Here is a 19,159-nt window from a genome sequence, read left to right on the forward strand (position 1 = left end):
GACACAATATCACAATTACAATACACAGAAGGGTCAAATGGTGCACTTTTTTGACCCTTTGAGAAAGGAGCAGCAGTGGCGTAGGAGGTTAAGAGCTCATGTATCTAATCTGGAGGAACCGGGTTTGATTCCCAGCTCTGCCGCCTGAGCTGTGGAGGTTTATCTGGGGAATTCAGATTAGCCTGTACACTCCCACACACGCCAGCTGGGTGACCTTGGGCGAGTCACAGCTCTTCTGAGCTCTCTCAGCCCCACCTACCTCACAGGGTGTTTGTTGTGAGGGGGGAAGGGCAAGGAGATTGTCAGCCCCTTTAAGTCTCCTGCAGGAGAGAAAGGGGGGATATAAATCCAAACTCCTCCTACTCCTCCTACTCCTCCTCCTCCTTCTTCTTCTTCTTCTTCTTCTTCTTCTTCTTCTTCTTCTTCTTCTTCTTCTTCTTCTTCTTCTTCTTCTTCTTCTTCTTCTTCTTCTTCTTCTTCTTCTTCTTCTTCTTCTTCTTCTTCTTCTTCTTAAAAATAGACGCGTTTCAGCCAACTGGCCTTTGTCAGTTATCCAAAGTAATCCAGTAGCACAGCGTTTAGCTACCAGACCACAAACTGCAGTTATAACGCTTATTTGTGATTGAGACCAATGAAGATTTGTCTAAATTGGCACCAAGGTCTCCCGCACAAAGTCATTTCCTCTTAAAGAGTATAATACAATGTGCCGATTGTGCCCAATTCTGCTAGGGAAAAATCTTATCATACCTCAGTCATAGGAAGTTCTTCTAGTCTGGAGCAAATGAATTAGGTAGCTAAAAACTGTAATGCTTTATTATTTTTGACCACTGAGGAAGGCCAGTTGGCTGAAACGCATCTGTTCGGTGTATTGTAATTGTGATATTGTATTTATAAGGTAAGCTATTACAGGCCTTTTACAAGTGTAGACTATTTTAGTTTGTAATAAATGCATATACCGGTATGTTTTTGACATTTAGCAGTTTTCTATTTAGTGGCCCATTAAGCTATCTCTTGACCTTTCAGGTACTTTATCCCAAAGAGCACCTGTCACATATGCTAGTCTATTTTATGCTTGGGTCTGTAAATACGAGGAGATTGCAATATTCTGTTCCACACAAAGATGTTAGTTCGGTCAGCTGAGGTGCAGTGGTTGAGAAAATTGTATGCTTCTTCCTTAGAATATATTTCCGAACGAAACGAGAATTTGCATTCCTTTTTACGCACTGCCTTTGTCAAAACCATTGCTTTCTGCATTATTGAAGGTAGTGCTTTGACATAAAAGCATTTATATCAAGCATTTATGTTATATTATGTTTGCGGGGGAGTGGGGAGCAGGGCTAGGTCGGCGCCAGGACCCCGGCGGAGCATTCCACAACAAAGAAGGTCCGGCATGCTTTGTTCTGCGGCGAAGAAATAAATGAGCCTTCACGGCTCTGGCCCCTGCCTGGTGGAACACTCTCCCTCCAGCTGTCCAGGCCCTGTGGGACCTTGGCGATTTCTGCAGGGCCTGTAAGACTGAGTTGTTCCGCCGGGCCTTTGGAGATACCAGCCGCTGAGTTGTGCCACCCCCACCCCCCAGTTCATGGGTCCCTAATATTGTCGAGACCCATTATTAAGATCCATAGGTCCTGATACCATCTGGACCCACTGCCTCTCTCTCCGCTTTTTAGGAGAATTCGGTTTAGGTGGGATGCCATCTTAGGATAACTGCTGTTTTTATTATATTTATAGAAGCTCTGTATGATGATTTTATGTATGGTTTTATGTTGTACACCACCCAGAGCCCTTCGGGGTTAAACAAACAAACAAACAAACAAAAACAAGCAAGCAAACATAATTTTACCAAATTATGTAGGGTGGTGAGAACCGCGAAGGATTGCAAAGAGCTCCAAGCGGACCTTGATGAATTAGGTGAGTGGGCTCAGAAATGGCAAATGCAGTTCAATGTAGCAAAATGCAAAGTGATGCACATAGGAGCAAAGAATCCAAACTTCACATACATGCTACAGGGGTCAGTGCTATCAGTCACAGACCAGGAAAGGGATTTGGGCGTCTTGGTTGATAGTTCCATGGGAATGTCAACTCAATGCATGGCAGCTGTGAAAAAGGCAAACTCTATGCTGGGGATAATTAGGAAAGGAGTTGAGAATAAAACTGCAAGGATTGTCATGCCCTTATATAAAGCAGTGGTGCGACCGCACTTGGAGTCCTGTGTTCAGTTCTGGTCGCCACATCTCAAAAAGGATATTGAGGAGATAGAAAAAGTGCAGAGAAGGGCAACGAGGATGATTGAGGGACTGGAGCACTTTCCTTATGAGGAGAGGCTGCAGCGTTTGGGACTCTTTAGTTTGGAGAGGAGGCGGCTGAGGGGGGATATGATTGAAGTCTATAAAATTATGCATGGGGTAGAAAATGTGGACAGAGAGAAATTTTTCTCTCTTTCTCACAATACTAGAACCAGGGGGCATCCATTGAAAATGCTGGGGGGAAGAATTAGGACTAATAAAAGGAAACACTTCACGCAACGTGTGATTGGTGTTTGGAATATGCTGCCACAGGAGGTGGTGATGGCCACTAACCTGGATAGCTTTAAAAGGGGCTTGGACAGATTGATGGAGGAGAAGTCAATCTATGGCTACCAATCTTGATCCTCTTTGATCTGAGATTGCAAATGCCTTAGCAGACCAGGTGCTCGGGAGCAGCAGCAGCAGCAGAAGGCCATTGCTTTCACCTCCTGCACGTGAGCTCCCAAAGGCACCTGGTGGGCCACTGCGAGTAGCAGAGTGCTGGACTAGATGAACTCTGGTCTAATCCAGCTGGCTTGTTCTTATGTTCTTATGTTCTTAACATCTTTATCTGGAACAGAATATAAACTGATAGGCAGTGTTTGGCTTTAGATATTGTATAAGCCTTGACTGCCGCCTCTTGGCACTGTGCAGGCCAAAACGAATGCCCCATGAATTCTGGCCACCCGTCTCTGTAGATGGCCTTTTCTGAGGTTACCTTCATAAACTGAGCCCCAGCCAACAATATTGCACAGTGTCCCGACAGCCGGGTCCGCGGGTCTATCCGGCAGGCACACTGGGGTCACCCAGGCAGAGGGGACCACCGGACTGCTCAGTTCCAGCAGCGCGACATCGTTGTGAAAGGTCTTGGGGTTGAACTGTGCCAAGAGGAAAGAAGGAAGGTGAAAAACCGGGGCAACCACACCAGGGGAAAGGGTGGTCCCACTCCCGGAAGAGGGTGTCGCCCGCTCACCTTGGGATGGGAGAGGATGCGACTGACAGGCACTGCCCGCTCACCTTCGTCCGACTTGGTCAGGTCGTAATCGCCCAGAACCACCGACCACGCCAACTCGTTTCTGCTTCTGCAGGGGGAAAGGATCGCCGTGTGTGAGCCCCGCTCCCTCCAGCCCTTGTGAGGCGGACAACAGATCTCACCAATGTCTACCAAATGAACGTATCAAGCGGCCTTTCTCTCCTGTAAGGAGACTCAAAGGGGCTTACAATCTCCTTTCACTTCCCCCCCCCACAACAAACACCCTGTGAGGTAGGTAGGGCTGAGAGAGCTCCGAAGAACTGTGACTAGCCCAAGGTCACCCAGCTGGCATGTGTTGGAGTGCACAAGCTAATCTGGTTCCCCAGATAAACCTCCCCAGCTCAAGAGGCAGAGCAAGGAATCAAACCCGGTTCTCCAGATTGGAGTGCACCTGCTCTTAACCATTACACCATGCTGGATCAAGGGGGTCGGGGCTTGACAGGGAGACTGTTTCCACCTTCCCTCTCCACCACCAGAGCAGAGTCAAAGCCCCCGCTGCTTTGCCCGGATCCCGGCCTTACCCGGCGAAGCAGTGGGCCGCCGTGAGCACCCAGAGCTCCCCCACCAGGACCCCGCCACACATCAGCTCCTCGTTGAGTCGAACCGACACCAGCCAGGGCCACGCCCCGTGCCAGGCTCTGTGGCCGCCCACTATCTTCCCCTGCACCGTCGTCACGTTGGGAGCTGGCACTCCACGGCGCCCGCACACCCCTGGGGAGGGAAACAAAAGCAAAAACAAAAGTCTCACTCCATACGTCCCGGGTCGCACCCTTCGCTCAGCGGAGGCGAACTTGCTGGTGGCCCCCTGCCCCTCTATGATGCGGCTGGCCTCCACACGGGCCAGGGCCTTTACTGCCCTGGCCCCTGCCTGGTGGAACGTTCTTCCCCCAGCAGTTAGGGCCCTGCGGGACCTTGGTGAGTTCCGCAGGGCCTGCAAAACTGTGCTGCTCCACCGGGCTTTTGGGGGGGGGCGGCCGCTGAGCCCGCCCCTCTTATTGCCCTGTGCACTGGCTGTGTATCTGACCATCTGCCAGCCCCCTCCCAGAATTTGACCACTCCCAGGATCTGACCACTGGGGTGTGATGCCAGGTGTCTCTTATTATTAATTATTAACTATTTATTGAAGGATGCTGCTGCTATAGTTTTAAGGTTTTGTATTTTTAACTGGGGTTATTCGATTTGTTTTATTATGTTTGTTGTTGTTTTGTTGTACACTGCCCTGAGCCCTTCGGGGGTAGTGTGGTCAATCAAATCAAATCAAATCAAATCAAATCAAATCAAATCAAATCAAATCAAATCAAATCAAATCAATAATAATAATAATAATAATAATAATAATAATAATAATAATAATAAGAATAATAATAATAATAATAATAATAGAATTGATGAGAAGCAACTGGAAAAACTTACACGATATGAGGATTTAAGGATTGAACTACAAAGACTACAAAAGTGCCTAAAGACCTTGGATGGCACTTAAAAACAATCGGCGCTGACAAAATCACCATATGTCAGCTGCAAAAGGCCACCCTACTCGGCTCTGCACGCATTATTCGTCGATACATCACACAGTCCTAGATGCTTGGGAAGTGTCCGACGTGTGATGTAATACAAAATCCAGCATATTTATCTTGTTTGCTGTGTATAACTGTTTTTGTATCAATATAACAACAACAACAACAATAGTAATAATAATAGTAATAGTAATAATAGTAATAATAGTAATAATAGTAATAATAGTAATAGTAATAATAATAATAATAATAATAATAATAATAATAATAATAATAATAATAATAATAATAATAATAATAATAATAATAATAATAATAATAAAAATCAGGGGAGAGGATGGCACAGCCCCACCCAAACTGGCCCCATCCGCACACGCAGAATAATGCACTTTCAATCCACTTTCAGTGCACTTTGCAGCTGGGCTTTACGGTGCGGAAGAGCAAAATCCACTTGCAAACAATTGTGAACGTGGATTGAAAGTGCATTATTCTGCATGTGCGGAAGGGGCTAGCATCCTACATCTGGGCCTGAAATAGGGACAGAACCCTGGAAGCAGAAATGAGTTAGAAACAAGGAGCATGACTATTTCCTGTGTGTGTGTGTGTGTGTGTGTGTGTGTGTGTCTGTGTTCCCTGTGCTCTTCTTGCTGTCAAGACTAATCCCCACAAACAAGGCAAGTGAGAGGCAGTGTTTTTTCCCCGCTGGGCCCAGAGGCATTGCCAGCACCCGACGCTGACCTCTTCCCTTGAGGGAAGCTGCCAGAAGCCACAGCTGGAGCACGCGGGCAGGTCTGGCCTCTCCGAGAAAAACAGTGACGCACACCAGGCGGAATCTGAACGGGAGCGGGTTCGATCGGCCGGGGACCTCAGGGGTTGCTTCGCAGTCTGCCTGCCTCGCGGTGCAGCTGGGAGAGATTTGCTTCAGCCCGACTTTTCAGGAAAGGGCCGGTTACGAATCAAACGAACGAAATCGCGAGGGTTGCCAGTCTCCAGGTTGTGGCTGGAAACTTCTCAGAAGATCTCCCACAATGACCACTAATTTCCCCCTTTCCCCACTTACCTTAAGCCCCGCGCTACTCTCCTCAAGTAGCGCGGGGTCCAGCTGCACTCCCCACTACAGGGGCGGCGACAATGCAGCCGCCTCGACACTGCTGCTCTCGTGCCCCCTCAGCACGTGGCATCCCTGGCGCTCCTCGAAATGGCGCCTTCTGATGACCCCGTGCAGAGCACGGGGTCATCAGAAGGCGCCATTTCGAGGAGCGCCAGGGATGCCACGTGCTGAGGGGGCGCGAGAGCAGCAGTGTCGAGCACGGGGTCGTGCAGAGCACGGGGTCGTGGGGACGCCCAGGTGCACGCCAGAGATGCCGCGCGCTGAGAGTAGCGCGCAGCAAAGAGCAGCAAAGGTAGAAGAAGAAGAAGAAGAATTTGGATTTATATCCCCCCTTTCTCTCCTGCAGGAGGCTCAAAGGGGCTTACAATCTCCTTGCCCTTCCCCACTCACAACAAACACCCTATGAGGTAGGTGGGGCTGAGAGAGCTCCGAGAAGCTGTGACTCGCCCAAGGTCACCCAGCTGGCATGTGTGGGAGTGCACAGGCTAATCTGAATTCCCCAGAGAAGCCTCCACAGCTCAGGCGGCAGAGCTGGGGATCGAACCCAGTTCCTCCAGATTAGATACACGAGCTCTTAACCTCCTACGCCACTGCTGCTCCGAAGTGGGGAAACGCCCACAGTTGGGACCAGGTAACAGAGATCCCGGAGAAAATGCCGGCTTTGAGGGTGGACTATATGGCATTATGAGGTCCCCTCCCCTCCACAAACTCTGCCCTCCCAAATCTCCAGGTATTTCCCGCCCCAGAGCCGGCAACCCCAGTCCGTCACCCATTCTCACCTGGAACAGACTGGTCAGCCACTGTATTCAAATAGTCCATATCGCTTTCCAGCCCTATAAGTGGACAAGGGAGAGATTATTAGATGAGCCATTCCTTACAAGGGCTGTTGCCATTTGTACCGGGGCTTGGGGTCAGCTCAGGACTCGGAGGAAGCACATCTAACCACACGCTCAGAGGTGGGATCCAGCCGGTTCTCACCGGTTCCCGAGAGTGGGTTACTCATTATTTGTGTGTGCCGAGAGGGGGTGACTCATGGGTGATTTTGCCACGTGGTTTTTGCCTTAGTTACGCCCCTCCTCTCAGCAGTAGCGCACAGAACTTGAAGCAGTCTAGCAGGAGGTGCACTGGCGTTTGTGGCAGCCTGCGCCTGCGTGTATCCGTTTCCCGCCCAAGGACCGGCGCAGCGGCTGCGTCCTTGCCACAGCCCCGCCCAGGAATGCCCCGCCTCCGGAATGCCCGGCCACGCCCCCGTCGTGCCCCGCCCAGCCCCATTGGCCCTACGCCACAGTTTGAATCCCACCACCAGGGGAACCTGTTACTGAAATTTTTGGATCCCACCACTGAACACGCTCAACAGTGGCAAAAACCCGAGGATTTAGATAACCGATAACCCGACTGTCATTTAAGAACACCCAAATGTGGCTGCACTCTGAACTATCTCCCAGTAGAACTGCTGGTGCAGATCCCTGTACGTCACACAGTGGCCCTTTCTGTACATGCAGAATAATGCACTTTCAATCCACAATTGTTTGCAAGTGGGTTTTGCTATTCCGCACACTAAAATCCGGCTCCAAAGTGCATTGAAAGTGGATTGAAAGTGCATTACTCTGCATGTGCGGACAAGCTCTACGCAGGGAAATGGTGTGATCCTTTGCATGAGAGTAGACCCTTCGGGTGTTATTAGTGCAAGTTGTTTACCAGCCGTCATAAGGATCCAGGAAGATGTAGGGTTGCCAATTTCCAGGTGGCCCGTGGAAATCTCCTACTATTAGTGCAAGTCCTTTACCAGCCGTCATGAGGATCCAGGAAGACAAAGATGTAGGGTTGCCAATTTCCAGGTGGCCCCTGGAAATCTCCCACTATTAGTGCAAGTCCTTTACCTGCCGTCATGAGGATCCGGGAACACAAAGATGTAGGGTTGCCAATTTCCAGGTGGCCCCTGGAAATCTCCCACTATTAGTGCAAGTCCTCTACCAGCCGTCATGAGGATCCAGGAAGACAAAGATGTAGGGCTGCCAATTTCCAGGTGGCCCCTGGAAATCTCCCACTATTCCAATTGATCTGCAGGCAATTAAGATCAGTTCCCTAAATCCCGCCCTCTTAAGAACATAAGAACTAGCCTGCTGGATCAGACCAGAGTCCATCTAGTCCAGCACTCTGCTACTCGCAGTGGCCCACCAGGTGCCTTTGGGAGCTCACATGCAGGATGTGAAAGCAATGGCCTTCTGCTGCTGCTGCTGCTCCCGAGCACCTGGTCTGCTAAGGCACTGGCAATCTGAGATCAAGGAGGATCAAGATTGGGAGCCAGAGATCGACTTCTCCTCCATAAATCTGTCCAAGCCCCTTTTAAAGCTATCCAGGTTAGTGGCCATCACCACCTCCTGGGGCAGCATATTCCAAACACCAATCACACGTTGCGTGAAGAAGTTTTTCCTTTTATTAGTCCTAATTCTTCCCTCCAGCATTTTCAATGGATGCCCCCTGGTTCTAGTATTGTGAGAAAGAGAGAAAAACTTCTCTCTGTCAACATTTTCTCTTTAGCCTCCGTCCCAAAACTCCAGGTATTTCCAAACGCAGAGCAGGCAACTCTACAAAGAACAGCAATCACAGGTTTTAACTAAGTTACTGTTTTAACTGCATGTATTTTTGTATTGTTATAGCCAATGGCTCAAACAATAAATACTTGACTTGACTTGAGGTAAGGTGGGAAAGTACAGAAAAGTACGAATTAAAAACGTAGAAATGGCATCACGGATTAACAGTATAAAAATTGATAAGTTTAAGTCTGTATCATAAGCAATACATCAAGAAATAACAAAAGAACTACAGCACACGAGTTGCAAAAATGTTTCCGATAACGAAGAAGCTGTATGGTCACTGCTCAGATATATATTGTAAAGGAACTAAAGAAATGTCCACGTCCAAGATAAGTCTGGTGCAACTGAACTTACTTTCATTAGTTTATTCAATTTTTGGGGTGCTGTGTGGTTTCCGGGCTGTATGGCCGTGTTCTAGCAGCATTCTCTCCTGACGTTTCGCCTGCATCTGTGGCTGCATCTTCAGAGGATCTGTGTGGTTTCCAGGCTGTATGGCCATGTTCTAGCAGCATTCTCTCCTGACGTTTCGCCTGCATCTATGGCTGGCATCTTCAGAGGATCTGATGGTAGGAATGGAAAGCAAGTGGAGTATATATCTTCCCATTCCTACCATCAGATCCTCTGAAGATGCCAGCAACGGATGCAGGTGAAACGTCAGGAGAGAATGCTGCTAGAACACAGCCATACAGCCCGGAAACCACACAGCACCCCAGTGATTCCGGCCGTGAAAGCCTTCGACAATACATATTCAATTTGTATTTTCATGTTTGTACTTATTGCTGTCTATCTCTGAGTCTTTGTTGACAGCCGTGGGAACATTTTGTTCGTTTTTCCCACTTAGATTGCTAGGGGTGGAAATTTCTTGAGTTCTGTTCCTTTAAACTACAGATGTGAGTGGCATCAATATATCTCCTTGGGTATTGGAAACATTTTCGTAATTAATTCACGGGCTGTCGTTTTTTGTTATTTCTTTAGGTATCGTTTATGGTATGGAGTTAAATTTACAGCTTTTACACCGTCTGGCCATAACACAGGAAGGCCGATCGACCAGTGGCGTAGCGCCGAGGGGACAGGGGGGGTCTTACACCGGGTGGGTGCCAGGGCAGGGGTGGGGGCAGAGCAGGGGTGTTCCAGGGGCAGGCGGGGACATGGCAGGGGTGCAGGGCACACACGTATCCTGGGCGCAGTTCTCCCTTGCTCCAGCTCTGCGATCGACCCATTATATGGGAGGGCCAATTTTACAGAGTAGCTTCCCAATTCATGCCAAGGCTGGCCAGCAATCTCGGGTCCATCACATTCTCTCGGCCTAACCTACCTCATAGGGTTGTTGTTTTGGAAAGGCAGGGAATGCATTAACTAATGGTTTTAATGGTTTTAGTGCTTTATGCTGTTGATTTGCTGTTCGATTGAACAGCCATATTGTGAGCCGCCTTAAGCCCCTCGGGGATAAGGCGGCCTATAAGTTTAACAAAAAAAAACTAAATGCTTAAACATCAGCAATGAAGGGGGCCTGTAGCTTTTGGAGATATGGCAGAATATAAGTGCAATAAATAAACAAACAATAAACCATGGAGCCACCACTGATAAGACCCTCTCTTGTGTACCCACCAAGCAAGCTTCTTCGATTGATGGGACAGCCACAGATCTCTCAGACAATGTGAGGGAGAGGTGTAAGAAAATTCAACGACCTCGCGTCAGCGCGTCACTTACGACATTCCTGGAGGCGTAGCTGGCAGTGTTCGGCCATCAGGCGGAGGCAGCCGGCGGAGCCCCGTTCCCAGCCCGAACACAGATGCCGGTAAGGAGCGCAGGCTTTGCTAAGGGCCCAGTTCCTCGCAGGCTGCTCTGGGGTAGCCTGGGCTTGCAACACAGCTTCACAGTCGGCCTGGGAGCCTGACGGGGACCCCGGGGCTGCAGGGAGAGGAAACAGCACAGAGAGCCACCTCAGCCCTTGGAAGCAGTCATGCTCAGCAAGAGAGTGAACGTTGCATCGCTGTCATCAACTCTGGATTGGGACGTTCCCAGAGATTTTGGAGGGCGGAGCCTGGGGAAGGTGGGCACAGAGTCTATCCTCCAAAGTGGCCATTTTCTCCAAGGGAACCTGGTCTCTGTAGTATGCTGGTCAGCTTCAGGAGCAGCAGTGGCATAGGAGGTTAAGAGCTCGTGTATCTAATCTGGAGGAACCGGGTTTGATTCCCCACTCTGCCGCCTGAGCTGTGGAGGCTTCTCTGGGGAATTCAGATTAGCCTGGGCACTCCCACACACGCCAGCTGGGTGACCTTGGGCTAGTCACAGCTTCTCGGAGCTCTCTCAGCCCCACGTACCTCACAGGGTGCTTGTTGGGGGGGGGAGAAAGGAGATTGTAAGCCCCTTTGAGTCTCCTACAGGAGAGAAAGGGGGATATAAATCCAAACTCCTCCTCCTCCTCCTCCTCCTCCTCCTCCTCCTCTTCTTCTTCTTCTTCTTCTTCTTCTTCTTCTTCTTCTTCTTCTTCTTCTTCTTCTTCTTCTTCTTCTTCTTCTTCTTCATTCCACGAGCTCTCCAGGCCCCGTCTGGAGGCTGACAACCCCATTTTCTCCCATTTGTAAGTCAAGCGGCCACAAGCCAGGTGTTGAAGAAGAGAAGTTTGAATTTATACCCTGCTTCTCTCAACCTTTAAAACCCCTCAAAGCGGCTTACAAACTCCTTCCCTTCCTCTTCCCACAAGAGAGGGAGGTGGGCCTGAGAGAGTTCTGAGAGAACTGCAACTGGTCAAAGGTTACCCAGCAGGCTTCATGTGCAGGAGCGGGAAAACAAACCTAGTTCTCCAAATTAGAGTCCACCACTCTTGGCCTCAACAGCCATGCTAAGATGTATATTTTCTTGATGGAGGCAGGAGAAGGGTTGCTAAGAAGAAGAGAGTTTGGATTTATACCCCCCTTTCTCTCCTGCAGGAGACTCAAAGGGGCTGCCAATCTCCTTGCCCTTCCCACCTCACAACAAACACCCTGTGAGGTAGAAGAAGAAGAGTTTGGATTTATATCCCCCCTTTCTCTCCTGCAGGAGACTCAAAGGGGCTGACAATCTCCTTGCACTTCCCCCCTCACAACAAACACCCTGTGAGGTAGGTGGGGCTGAGAGCGCTCCGAAGAACTTTGACTAGCCCAGCTGGCAGGTGTTGGAGTCCCAGCAGCTTATGGGAGAAAGAGAGAAGAATTCCATTCCAGTTTGTTTTGTTGGTCTTGTTTAGACACTACTTTTTTTTTAATTCTTGCATTTTAGTAAGAAAGCTACATTTTTATGGATGTTAGAAACTTAATTACTCTGGATTTGTAAGTGATCCGGGCAAGAAGAAAATCTAATGATGTAATGCAGTGTTAAAAACGTCACTTTTTTGATGTACAACATCCCTACCTTAGTGGCAGTGTACTGTGTGCCATTTGAATACCTACACGTAAACTTTTTTTTACTGTGCTTAAATGTGTTGGAGTGCACAAGCTAATCTGGTTGCCCAGATAAGCCTCCGCAGCTCAAGTGGAAGAGCGGCGAATCAAACCCGGTTCTCCAGATGACAGTGCACCTGCTCTTAACCACAACACCGCGCTGGGTCCTGGAGGTCTTTTGAAACTACGGCGGATCTCCAGATAACAGAGGCTCGTATCCCGGACAAAACGGCTACTTCAGAAAGCAGATACTATGGGATTATATCACACCAAAGCCCCTCCCCAAACCCCGCCCTCTCTCTGTTCCACCCCCAAACCTTCTAGAATTACCCAGCCCAAATTCAGTAACCTGAAGCAGGAGGAACTTACAGGTGCATTCCCTGGTGTGGTTGCCGCAGTCCACGAAGAGGCAGGGCACGCAGTCGTCGCATTCCTGCAGCTGCCGCGAATGCTCGGCCAATGCTCGCTCCAGGGCCAGCAGCGCGCTTTTCATGGCGGCCTCCAGCACCAGCGTGCCCCGGCTGGATAGCGCTGGAGAAACAGGAAAGAGACAGGGCGGGGGCCCCAGTTACACACAGCGGAGGGAGCAAAGGACAGGCCGTAGTGGCACCCTCAAGCTGGAGGCCGAGGAAAGGTGCCGTGGCCATGTTTCCCACCACCAGGTCGCTCTGAACTCTCACGGGGACACCGTCGAGACCGGATACAAACACGTTGCATAAGAGCTGTCCGAGGAAACGCTGCCAACAAAGATGTGCAAGGCCTTTGGAAGCCGGCGAAGAAGTGGTTATAGCTCTGGGAGCTAGCAGTCAGGCTCCGGCCAACCTCCCCGTTGGGCCCAGTCGTGTCCCCGTCGTCTTTTCTTTCTTTTCTTTTCAGCTTCATCTCTGTCACCAGACCAAGCGTTTCCCAGAAATGTTTGGCCGCAGGCCTCTGGCGAGCGGGAGCAAAACACCCCGTCTCCCATTGCCAACGGGGCGACTATCCTTTGCGCGAGAAGGTCACAAAGCATGCGCAGAGAGAGATTTGCATCTTTATGCGAGATGACGGCAGACAATTCCAGATAGGTGCAACGGGGGTGGAACAGTGTTGAAATCTGTGCGGGGCCTGGGCCTATACCCAGATCTGCTTCAATCATACTACAGAAGGAGGTGAAGAGACGGCACAGTTGCCAACCTCCAGGAAGTCCTGGAGTTCTCCACATGACAGATCCTCTGGAAAAAATGGCAGTTTGGAGGGTGGACTCTATTCTATTATACCCCGGTGAGGTCCCTCCCCTCTGCAAAACGCCCCCCTCCCCGCTCTGTTCCCAAATCTCCAGGAATTTCTCATCTTGTAGTTGGCAACCCTATATTTAGGCTACCAAGATCCATTCCCCCGGGGATAAAATGACTGCTTTGGAGGGTGAACTCTATGGCATTTCAACCTTGAGAGACAGCACTGTGTAGCGGTTTGGAGCGGTGGACTCTAATCCGGAAAACCGGGTCTGATTTCCCACTCCTCCACATGAGTGGCGGACTCTTATCCACTGAACAGGGTTTGTTTCCCCGCTCCTCCGCATGAAGCCTGCTGGGTGATCTTGGGCTAGTCACGGTTCTCTCAGAACTCCCACAGCCCCACCTACCTCATACAGGGTCTGTTGCAGGGAGAGGAAGGGAAAGGAGTTTACAAGCCATTTTGGGACTCCTTAAAAGTTGAGAAAAGCAGGGTATAAATCCAAACTCCTCCTCCTCACTTCCTCCCTTGCCCTCTCCCAGCTCTGCCCCCAAATCTCCAGGAATTTCTCAACCCAGAGCTGGCAACCCTGAAGTCCGGCTTGCAGAAGCACAATCAAAAATGCCCTACCTTTGTACCCACCTCTGTCCTCGCAATCGATAGGTGTGCGACGCGCCTGCCACGCAGTGACGCGGCCAGAACCAGAATGCTAACAGTTATCTTACCTTGCAAAACACTCGGCGGCATGGGGTACGGCTCCTTGCCCAGCGGCCCAGCAACTACCAGCTCCACCAGGCAGGTGAGCGGCAGGAACAATGGCAGGGAATTCATGGCTGGGGAGAATTGGGGGGGCACCTCTCCGAGCTTTTGGCCGACAGCCTCTGGAACAGGGGGTGGACACAGCCTCTGCTTTCCCCCTCAGTTCCACCAGCTTCTCTGCCAAGACACAAGTGGACCAATTTGGAGGCTGTATATATACAGAAGGGACGGGGGTGGGGGGGACTGAGGTTCCCATGCTTATGGGGGGGCACACGCAAACAGCTGAATTCATTAAGGCCATCGGTGATGCCAGCCTCCGGCAATCGGGATGGGAAGGTCTGTGGAGAGGGAGGTGTAACCCAAGGTAGGGAGATCCGCTGTGCCGTCATTAGGGGCGAGAGCAGCCCTGGGCCCCTGCGCTGCCAAAGGAAGTCGGCTTGTTTCCCTTGGCTGAATGGGCCCATTGTTCCCGGGACCCCGAGAACACGGCACTATCAAAAGGCCCCCTAATGATCAGAGGCGGCCCGCCTCGCTTGATCATTTTCACGCTTTCATCCTCGCCAACGAAATATTGTCAGCTCGGGCCTCGAGGCGGGGGCCGAGAGGCCGGACACAGGGGTGGCTGTGGAAGGAGAAAACAGCCGAAAACCTCGCTATGCCTTTGGGGTGGGGTGGGGGGATTAGGTGAAGCAAAGCGAGGGGCAGGCCATAAAAACTCGTCTGCAAATAGGGCGAAGAGTGTCCATCTGTCTGTCTGTGGGTGCAAAAACAGGCCCATTTCCACCTTTGGCATAATGAACCGTTACCCAGGGGCACTGCAGCCACTATGTGACAGAGCGGCAAGTTCAAAGCCAGGCAGCCTGGGGCTGAGGGGGCTTTTGTTCGTGCCGAACATTCGGGAGAAACAGGCCGAAGATTCGTGCCATCTTTTCGGAACTGGTGCGTGTGAAAAGAATGGGTGGGTTTGAATGCCCCTCAGAGATATTCAAACGCTCGCCCTAAAGGATGCTGGGAAACTGGAGTTGCAGAAGGCCTATTTTTATTTTATTTATTTTGTACATTCTGAACATGGATCTCTCTTCTCCCATCTGTCTCTGCCTGGGAATTAATCCTGAGGAGAAACCCGCTTGACTGTTCCATCAATCGATGAAGCTCCCTTCATACCAGGGCCAACTTATCGATAAGGCTGACTAGGCCGAAGCCTTGCTGAACATGGCCTTGCGGGGATGCAGCTGCTGTTAAGAAGAGTTTGGAGACTCAAAGGGGCTGACAATCTCCTTGCCCTTCCGCCCTCACAACAAACACCCGGTGAGGTAGGTGGGGCTGAGAGAGCTCCGAGAAGCTGCGACTAGCCCAAGGTCACCCAGCTGGCGTGTGTGGGAGTGCCCAGGCTCATCTGAATTCCCCAGATAAGCCTCCACAGCTCTTCCCCATCTACCTCACAGGTGTATTTGTTGGGGGGGGGGGGAAGGGCAAGGAGATTGTAAGCCCCTTTGAGTCTCCTGCAGGAGAGAAAGGGGGGATATAAATCCAAACTCCTCCTCCTCCTCCTCCTCCTCCTCCTCCTCCTCTTCTTCTTCTTCTTCTTCTTCTTCTTCTTCTGCAAGACCGTTCATTCTCTAGCTCTTTGCTTATGAAACAGCTATAGGTAGCAGTCTTGCCAGTCTCCAGGTGGACCCCAGAAATCTTCTGGAATTACAATGGGTCTCCAGGTGGCAGAAATCAGATTCTGACCGTAGGGATGCTTCGGAGGGTGGACATGGGAAGGTGGCTTGTAAGCCACCTTGAGTCTCCTTACAGGAGAGGAAGGTGGAGTATAAATCCAAACTCCTAAGAACATAAGAACATTAGAACAAGCCAGCTGGATCAGACCAGAGTCCATCTAGTCCAGCTCTCTGCTACTTACAGTGGCCCACCAGGTGCCTTTGGGAGCTCACCTGCAGGAGGTGAAAGCAAGGGCCTTCTGTGGCTGTTGCTCGCCAGCACCTGGTCTGCTAAGGCATTTGCAATCTGAGATCAAGGAGGATCAAGATTGGTAGCCATAGATCGACTTCTCCTCCATAAATCTGTCCAAGCCCTTTTTAAAGCTATCCAGGTGAGTGGCCATCACCACCTCCTGTGGCAGCATATTCCAAACACCAATCACACGTTGCGTGAAGAAGTGTTTCCTTTTATTAGTCCTAATACTTCCCCCCAGCATTTTCAATGAATGCCCCCTGATTCTAGTATTGTGAGAAAGAGAGAAAAATTCATCTCTGTCAACATTTTCCATCCCATTCATAATTTTATGGACTTCAATCATGTCTCCCCTCAGACGCCTCCTCTCCAAACTAAAGAGTCCCAAACGCTGCAGCCTCTCCTCATAGGGAAGGTGCTCCAGTCCCTCAATCATCCTCGTTGCCCTTCTCTGCACTTTTTCTGTCTCTTTGATATCCTTTTTGAGATTCTCTTCCTCTTCTCCTCCTCCTCAGTAGTCTGGAGATGAGCGGTACTTCCGGGGGATCCCCCAGGCCCCACCTGGAGGTTGGTATCCCTACGAAGTGTGAGTGTGCCTGCAGGACAATGCCCGAGTGGCATCAGCGTGCCGGGCTCTTTCATCTCCCGCTTTGTCCCACGCTAGTGCCAGCCACTTGGGTCCCCTTTGCCCTCTGCAATTATTGTCCTTTGATCTGCCCTCGAAGCGGCTATAATTAAGGACTCTGCGATACAATGGCATTGTCAGCAGCCGAAGTGGGGGAGAAATGCGTGCGGGACGGGGGTCTGTGGTCCGTGGCAACCTCCCCCTCCCCCGTCCCTCTGCTGGAGAGTCGTTTTTTCCCCCTTTCAAAAGGCACTTAATAGTCTTCTATCAATGGGACGTTGCATCCGTGGCCTAGTTTTGGAGCTGGCTGGATGTATAGATGGGCTTTTCATGGCACGCAAGCTCGTGCTGATCTCATTCTTGTTTTCCGATGGCGCGGCGCGGCTTGCCAACCTCCAGGAAGGGGCTGTCACAAATATGACACCCGTGCGTACTCCAACTCACTAGGCGAGTATCGTTTCAACATTAACTTTCTATCACAGTGATGGCGAACCTTTTCGAGACCGAGTGCCCAAATTGCAACCCCAAACCCGCTTATTTATCACAAAGTGCCAACACGGCAATTTAACCTGAATACTGAGGTTTTAGTTTAGAAAAAACTGTTGGTTCAGAGGCATGTGTTACTCGGGAGGAAGCTTGGTGGTAGTCGGTTGCTTGGCTTTGAAGCAACTGAGCAACTCTTCCAATGGGTGAATCACGACCCTAGGAGGGTTTACTCAGAAGCAAGCCCCATTGCCAGCAACCGAGCTTACTCCCAGGTAAAGGATCACGCTTTAGTTCTTCGCATGAAAATCAGTGGTATTTAACAGCGCTTAACAGGGTTACCTACACTTCTTCCCCAAAACTAGGTCTTAGGTTTAATGCTAATAATCAAGCCCAGTGGCCCAAGCCAGCCTAGATGTGGGGGGGGGGGGCACTCTGTTTGCGTGTGCCCACAGAGAGGGCTCTGAGTGCCACCTCTGGCACCTGTGCCATAGGTTCGCCACCATTGTTCTATCACAAATATACAAAAAAAATTTCTGGTAAGTACACCGTCAGGTATGGCTATAAAACCTCTAGATTAGGTTTTTATTTCGGCAGTCCTTTGTCAAGCCAATCTGAAATGTACAAATCTGAAATGTACAAATGCAGGTGTCAATATATAAAAGTCTACCTAATCCTTTCATTTCCATATAACTAACAAAAACCCAAAAGAACCCTCCCATATGCACTTACAATTGTTGTACAAAGTATTCTTTTTCCTTACTACTCTAGGAGCACAACTGTTTTTTCTTACGCTATATAAAAAATAAAACATTCATATTATTCAATATTAAACCTAAATTTTCATATAAATAATAATGCAACACTTTTCATTGTAAAAATTCACCTACATAGTTTCCAAACTGAATTTCAAATTTCACTTGAATGGCTCTTCTATAAGAGCAAACAAAAGAGGTGGGACTTCCAGGAAGGGGCTGGAGATCTCTTGGAATTAGCTGCTTTCGAACATGGACTCTATGGTATTTGAGATAGCTCCCCCCCACCCTCAAATCTTCCCTTCCTTCAGGCTCCAGCCCAAATCTCCAGGGGTTTCCCAACGTGGAGCTGGTAACCCTAGCATGGTTCATTTTATACTTGGAACAACCCCCCCTTGCTTCTCCCTTGCAATAATATAGGGTAAAATATCAAATTAAAGCATGAAGTAACACATTTGGAACATAACTGTACGTGAAATTGACAAAGCTGGCCCAATCTCCCCTGCTTCTCTGCCTGAATTTTTAGCTTTGTGAGCAATACATGAAATTGACAACGCTGGTCCGATCTCCCTGGCCTCTTTGCTTCTCTGCCTGAATGTTAATTTCACGAGCTCTATGTAAAACTGACAAAGCTGGTCCAATCCACCCTGAAAATGGAGGAGGGAAAAGGAAACATTCGCTTAGCATTCATTTGTCCATTCACAGCAGTACTCTATCAATAATCTGACTTTGAACTCCTCTTCAGGGAGCTCATTACACACATCTGGTGCCTTGATGGAAAAGGTCTGGACTTTGGTCAATGCCAAATTAACTACTCTGAGTGGTGGAATGGGCTGATTTTTCATGTGGCAATGCCACCCCTGGCAGATTTACCTATGGGCTTGGCAGGTTGAAGCGTAGGGCCTCAAAATCATGACCTCCAGAAAAAGGAGGAGGAGGAGGAGGAGGAGTTTGGAATTATATCCCCTCCTTTCTCTTCTGTAAGGAGACTCAAAGGTGCTTACAATCTCCTTTCCCTTCCCCCCCCCCCCCACAACAAACACCCTGTGAGGCAGGTGGGGCTGAGAGAGCTCCGAAGAACGGTGACTAGCCCAAGGTCATCCAGCTGGCATGTCTTGGAGTGCATAAGCTAATCTGGTTCCCCAGAAGAAGAAGAAGAAGAAGAAGAAGAAGAAGAAGAAGAAGAAGAAGAAGAAGAAGAAGAAGAAGAAGAAGAAGAAGAAGAAGAAGAAGAAGAAGAAGAAGAAGAAGAAGAAGAAGAAGAAGAAGAAGAAGAGGGGGAGGAGTTTGGATTTATACCCCCCTTTCTCTCCTGTAAGGAGACTCAAAGGGGCTTACAATCTCCTTTCCTTTCCTGCCTCCCACAACAAATACCCTGTGAGGTAGGTGAGGCTGAGAGAGCCC

At 49.7% G+C, this 19,159-nt stretch overlaps 1 protein-coding gene across 1 annotated transcript in view; it reads right to left on the reverse strand.

The window, feature by feature from the left end:
* PRSS56 (serine protease 56) overlaps positions 1-14,113 on the reverse strand; it is a 33,991-nt gene extending 19,878 nt beyond the window's left edge. The window contains exons 1-7 of the mRNA XM_048504858.1: positions 13,903-14,113; positions 12,335-12,496; positions 10,254-10,454; positions 6,726-6,779; positions 3,840-4,029; positions 3,259-3,367; positions 3,004-3,163 (exon numbers count right to left, since the gene is read on the reverse strand). Of these exons, the coding sequence (XP_048360815.1) occupies positions 3,004-3,163; positions 3,259-3,367; positions 3,840-4,029; positions 6,726-6,779; positions 10,254-10,454; positions 12,335-12,496; positions 13,903-14,008 (982 nt within the window). The 5' untranslated portion in view covers positions 14,009-14,113. The remainder of the gene's footprint in view (positions 1-3,003; positions 3,164-3,258; positions 3,368-3,839; positions 4,030-6,725; positions 6,780-10,253; positions 10,455-12,334; positions 12,497-13,902) is intronic.
* Positions 14,114-19,159: the final 5,046 nt, after the last annotated feature.

This window comes from Sphaerodactylus townsendi, linkage group LG08 (genome assembly GCF_021028975.2).
Source record: "Sphaerodactylus townsendi isolate TG3544 linkage group LG08, MPM_Stown_v2.3, whole genome shotgun sequence".
Taxonomy (NCBI): Eukaryota; Metazoa; Chordata; class Lepidosauria; order Squamata; family Sphaerodactylidae; genus Sphaerodactylus; species Sphaerodactylus townsendi.